General features: G+C 31.1%; 1 protein-coding gene across 1 annotated transcript; it reads right to left on the bottom strand.

The window, feature by feature from the left end:
* Nucleotides 1-2,161: 2,161 nt before the first annotated feature.
* LOC111406225 (probable WRKY transcription factor 75) lies at nt 2,162-3,974 on the bottom strand. The gene is made up of 2 exons (XM_023035505.1): nt 3,579-3,974; nt 2,162-2,497 (listed from the first exon to the last, which is right to left on the bottom strand). Exons 1-2 carry the CDS (start codon nt 3,926-3,928, stop codon nt 2,320-2,322), a joined length of 528 nt encoding a protein of 175 aa, XP_022891273.1. The 5' UTR covers nt 3,929-3,974; the 3' UTR covers nt 2,162-2,319.
* Between the last annotated feature and the right edge of the window lie 2,471 nt (nt 3,975-6,445).

Genomic DNA, 6,445 nt, shown 5'->3' with positions numbered 1-6,445 from the left:
GCATCATAGGTGATGGAATTCTTGTTTTACACATCCCTTTGAAAAAGGGGATTCATATTGAGGCCTCATCTCAAAGCTGAAAGAGCCTCTCTATCGATGACTTCTTCACAGTAAGTCACTTCATTTGTAAAATGGAAATAACTTTTCAAAGTTTTGCCTGTCTATTGCCTCATATCCTATAGACATTGAATGGGGGCCTTTCCATCCTTACTTGATAAATATTGATTCAAAAAGGCTTTTTTAAGGTCCAGCCAACTTTGAATACTCCTAACTGGTATACAACTCTACTATATTTCAATAGCTCATGTAAGTCCAGGATGGAAGGCTCTATACTTTAATGCGGGCGAGGCACTCCTCAAGCTCATGTGAGTCTTGTAGTTGTTAAGATGTTTCGTAAGATCACCTTTTCCCTTGTACTTGAGAATTTTTGGTGGTACAAAATGGTTTGGAGACTTTCATAATTATCATCATCATTATCCTATTCGAAGGACCTATATGGACCATCTGAATCTTCTTCCTTAGCTTGATAACGAGGTGTCTGTGATGGACCGCCTAGTTTCTCATATTTGCTGCATCCCTTCTCTTTCACCTATTTTTAGGCGAAGAGGCCTCTTGGGGCCTATAACTTTTCATATACTCCTGAGGCCTTTGTACAGGAGGTGTTTGTTGGGACTTATTTCTAGGAACTGACGGGCCAATTTTGTCAAATTTACTGGAAGACCTTTGAGGCCCTTCGACTAAAGGTGCAATTGGTTGACATGTCTACCTCTACTTTTTAATATGGGCTAACTTCTCTCTTTTGTCTTTAAGAGTAAACCCTCTGGTTATATTCATTCTCTTGTTGGAGAGCATTTTGTTGAGGCATTTGATACTTAGTTTGTCTTTGCATTTGCATAAGTAACTGTTGCATGTGAATATTCTGTTTGGTAACACTCCTCATGTTTGCTGGTAATGGGGTCTACGAATATTGACATCGGTCCATAAGATCTCTTTTTTAGAGGTCTCCCATTCATTTCTTACATGGGATCCATAATTGCTGAAACTCATAGTATGTCAACTTGAGCACGATACTCCAAATATCACTTTTTTAGCACTTTCACTTGTTCTTCCCTCAAGAACAATGACCTTTCTTCAATGGGAGAGTAACAACACTTTTTCTTGATAGCTTTTACTGAAAGGATATTCGTGGTATAGTGTAGTTTTCCGTAGACGACGTCAATCTGTTGACTTGGAATTTTGTACCTCCAACGTAGCCAACAATCTTAAGGCCTCCCGCATCCCATAAGCCTAGTTCCTATAAACTTGGACAAATTGTTAGCCACACACAGCTTCCTCCGGTGGTGCTAAAGTAGGCCGCACGTACTCCAATAGTTAAGTCAATTGAGACAGTATATATATAAGTGTGGAAGGTACTTTAGATGCGAGCCACCAATGGAAACAAAAAGGTGTCAGCTTTGGGGAGATTTTGTAATAATAACAGTAAGGATATCGAAGTTATAGTTTGAGAGCCTAAACTTGCATTACTTTTAGAATGACACGTTATATGAGCTTTTATAGTAGAATATGATGAATAGAGGTCATGGGATGAAAGTATATGTGGCCTCATCCACATAGTTGAGGACTCTCGTTAAAGGTATCAGTCAATTATAAACATTTAATGCTAATATCATTATGTTGCCAATAAATCTGACACAAGGCTTAAACTTGACCTGATTGGCAAGATATGGCAATGGTATCAACAGATTGTCACATCTAATTAATATACTAATTAATGAAAAATTGAGAATCAGAATGAAACAAAAAGATGGAGACATAAAAGAAACAATAAACACAAATTGTGGACTTTTACTACAATTTATCCATATAATTATGCAATTATAAATTGAGCAACTTAACATAATAAAAGTTTCATTTCCTACTTAGACGGGTTTGATATTTTTTAAACTTAGTTTTTGCTATAATTGCTAGAAATGGTAAAAATTAAAATATGTTCACGTTAGGTAAATTACATCTTCCCTCTATATATATATATATATATATATATATATATATATATAGTAACTTTTCCCGACTTTTAAGCTTAGCCAAACAAGCTTACAAACGTGCAACATGGAATTTGGAAAATATGGAAGAAAGTGAACAATTGTTCCCCCGTGAAAGGTATAAACTGCAAATTGGACCTTTATTAGTAGAAAATGTGCAAAATGGCACGTACTGACATGAAATATAGCACAACTTATTGAAATATTTACACTAGAATTTAAATCTCGATATATTTCATAAGATATACATTCAATATATTTTTGAGCAGCCCAAGATTCAAATTGAAGGGTAAATTTGCATCTGGCTCAAGATGTGCTCAAAGTTATCAGTAGACTTCTCAATAGGATGGGAATGCGTCCCTTCATAGGTTGTAACTACCATTCCTTCATCGTTAGATAACCTTTGGACTTGCTTTTTAACGGTACAACCTTGATACGTACAACGATAGTAACTTCTGCATGTAAAAAAATCAGACTAGTTCATTACTAATTCTTTGCTTTCAATAACTCATAATCATTGGAATCGCGGATTCAAGGCCGGCCATGAGATTTTGGGGGACCATATGTGTGTGTGTGTGTGGAGGGCCTTAGACAATCCCCTACCTCACCATATGTGTGTGTGTGTGTGGAGGGCCTTAGACAATCCCCTACCTCACCTATAGTCAAGACCGACACTGGGAAGATTGCATCACATTTAGAATATATCTGATAAAGTAGATCATGCCAATATTATAGCTAAAAATTTTAACTTTTTCATCCAAAATTTTGTGTAGTATTATTAAGTCTATATTATCAAACAAATCATTTAAGGCACAGAATTAAATAAAAGTACATTTAGCATAGCATTTTTGACCTAATTGTGGAAGGAGGAAATAATATAAATACTTACAAGGTTTGGATTAGTGATATTTGCTGCTGTCTGGCAAGAAATACTTTAATTTCTCCATTCTTAAGTTCTCAAGCAGTAATTAGGTACAAAGCAAAATTAATACATTTTTTGCCCAAAATGCAAAAAGAAATATATGAATTTAAAATTATACTACTATAAAACCAATAAAAAGCAAGGCAAAATTTATCTAGAAAATTAATTTTTAGTTATTTACCTTTAAACTAAACATTTTTCAGAATGAGCTTGTTGTCAATAACTTAAAAATCCTAAACATTTGTACAGAATATTTCATGTTTAATACATTACTTAAGTATCTGGATAAAACTGATAATAGAGCAATAGTAGTGGTAGAGTTAAATATCATAAATAATCTAGATATACAAAATATTAAATTCAAATAAAACATTGACAATTCACATTAATTAAAAATTACACATTTTAATTAAAGGGAAGTATTGTGTGGCTACAATATATAAGTTTTTTCATTTGTTTGCAATGGAATAATTAATTAGTACTATTAGTATGTTTTATTATACTTAATTTCACTTATGCCTTAGCATATATTAATTCTTTGCTTCATTTAAGTCCAAATATACACTTCTAATTTTTATATATAGTAATTATAAATTAAACAAGAAAAAAAAAACCTTGGAAATTTGTTGTTCTTGACTGCTTTCTGGCCATATTTTCTCCACCTGTATCCATCGTCAAGTATGTCGACCTGGGTTCTTGTTTGAAAAGCGTATCTAGGTTTCCTTGATATCTTCTCTCCCCTTTTCTTACCGATTTTCACCTCAGTTTCCACCCCAGTAAGACTGTTACTCTGAGTAACACCTGAAATACTCGAACCGGGAATTTCCATACTTGTGATTCTCGAGTATCCATTTGATTTGTTATGATCTTGGAGTTGAGTTTGTGCTTGAGAATTTAACGTGTTCAATAAGGATAAATGAGAACTTGAAGATGATGACTGAAATATGGTTTGGTAATTCTCCATGAGAGAGAGAGAGAAAGAGAGAGAAATTTGGTTTGCAAGATGATCAACTAAAGTTTGGAACGTAGACTGATGGCTATAGTTATATATTAATTAGAAATTTTTATCCCGAGGTTGGAGTCGTGGAGGGCAAGTATAGTTAAAAAAAATAAAATGGAAAAAAACAAGAAAAGGACCATTGATGACTTTTGCAAATTATCTTAGCCCCTGTTAGGTATCACTAAGAAAATTTATAAAAATTTGAGACAAGATCAACAATTAATCTTAATTATACATTTCATATGATTCACAACTTTTAATTACGCATTTCATCAACTGTTATGAAAATCTTACTAAAAATTTGATTTTAATCTCTACCAAATAAGGATTTAATTGAAAATCACGTGACTTTGCGATCAACTTCTAGTGTCGACAGAAATATAAAATGAAATGGATGAATGGAGATGCAATCAAAGTCTTGTTGATTTTATGATAATTTAGTGCACAATCATTTTATAATTTTTGTTGATTCTTAAAAACGTTAGAATTAAGTATTACAAACTTTGATTCACACACGAATAGTGAAACTTAGAATAATGATATTGAAGAAAACTCTCACAATTTCATCAAGTGCCCGTGGGAAAGTGATTATCTAAAATGTGATTTCTTTGAGAATGCAAGGTTGAAGATAAGAAAAAGTTATTGAAAAGCGTGATTTTTTATTTTATTTTATTTATTATTTTTGTCAGAATGTATGGTTGAAAGTAAGTGGGTGAAAAATAATCTAATTGTGCAGTTGTACCTAAACTCATAACAAATAAAATTCACCCAATAACATTTACCTCTTGATTGGTTTTCACTTAAAAATGAGATTTTTAATATATTTTGATCGATGTTATGTGCGGTTGAAATTTTTCTTAAAAATTTTGAATCCAATAAAGTGTATGATTAAAATTAATTATTGATTTTGATTTAACATATCCTTCTTCATCACCTTCTTATGTACTCGTCGCATTTCTAGAAGCCAATAAAAAATTAAATCTTATTCCACGGCAATCTTTTTACGCTTTGTTAATTATAGTTGATATTAATGAATAAACATAAACCTCCACGTCGTCAGAACATTTTTTCTACTCATTGTTAATTATAGTTAATACTCTTAAATTGTGCATTATAATATATTCTCTTGATTTTTATATTCGTATCAAGAAACCACAAAATTAATTATTTTCATGTTTTTGAAAATAACTAATAAGGGAATGCAATGTTCAATTATTTTGGTCCATACATATGTCGCACAAAAAGCAACGGAGATTGATACTGGACGATATAGTTATTGTTTGACACTCTTTAAAATTTTAGTACATTATTTTCAACCAAACATTTTTCAGTAAAATAATATTATATATAAATAAATAAAATTCCTTCTTTTTTAACCATACACACTCCCAAAAAATACAATTTTATAATACATTTTACCAAAAATTCTCTTTATAATGGGATTCAAACAAGAGCATAATTAACTTTAAAGTTTTGGTTCTTTTATTTATGCATTTTATAGTTTATTTAAACTGAATGATATAATTAATATTAAAACTTTGAACGTAGAATTATTGATTTTAATGGTTGAATAGTAAAAATTAGAAAAATTTTATTTTTCAATTTCTTACGTAATTGATATTCGTGTATATTAACAAGTGTTTAACGCTTAATTTTCTGACATTTTTAAGAATCGATACAAATTAAAAAGTTTTGTGAAAACAAAAAAATATCAATTTCGTATTATCCTCTTATTCCATGGTTCTACCTAGATTATTCTCTGGCAGCGTTTTTGTGGAAATTTGAGTGGTCAAAGCACATGTTTTCAAATCAAAATTGTTAAATTCTACGACTATTTTTTCTGATCAAAGCTGAACGAATGGTCAAACAAAGGCAGAGAAATCTATCATCGGACGTTTGGCTCACATTTTTTTAATAATTCATTTTCAATCATATATTTTCTCATAAAATAATATGACACGTAATTTAAAATTTTTCCTTATTTTTTATTACATTCTTCAAAAAATTATTATTTCAAAATTTATTTTTCTCAAATTTCCGTGAAGATGGAGCTCAATCTAGAGTCAATTTCAGCTTCTTAAAATGAAAAATGTTAAGAATATTAAAATAAATGGTGGCGGCGAAGCAGCCAGTCAATGAAACACCTACCACAGTCAATAACAAGTGCACGTCGGCCTATCAACTCTGCTTTGTTTCATGTTCAACAAATACGAGAATTATAAATTATACATATATGATAGTTTGTACACACGAGTGTTGCTAACTCTTCATATCTATAAAAAAGTAAAACTCGTTTGGTATGACTATTGAGCAATCGAAAGAGATTCAAAAATTGCTTTTAAATCGTTTAGTTAATTTTATAGAAGTGTTTCTTCAAATTAAAAGAACTTTTAAATGAAGCTCCTCCAATGCTCTTTCAAAAGAGAGAGTTATTTTAGAAATTAGTTTTTAGACATTATTTAAGATAACTTCATTCGGAAG

Source organism: Olea europaea, chromosome 12, assembly GCF_002742605.1.
Source record: "Olea europaea var. sylvestris chromosome 12, O_europaea_v1, whole genome shotgun sequence".
NCBI lineage: Eukaryota > Viridiplantae > Streptophyta > Magnoliopsida > Lamiales > Oleaceae > Olea > Olea europaea.
Note: the sequence above shows the minus strand (reverse complement) of the source record. Positions and strands in the feature narration are given on the sequence as shown.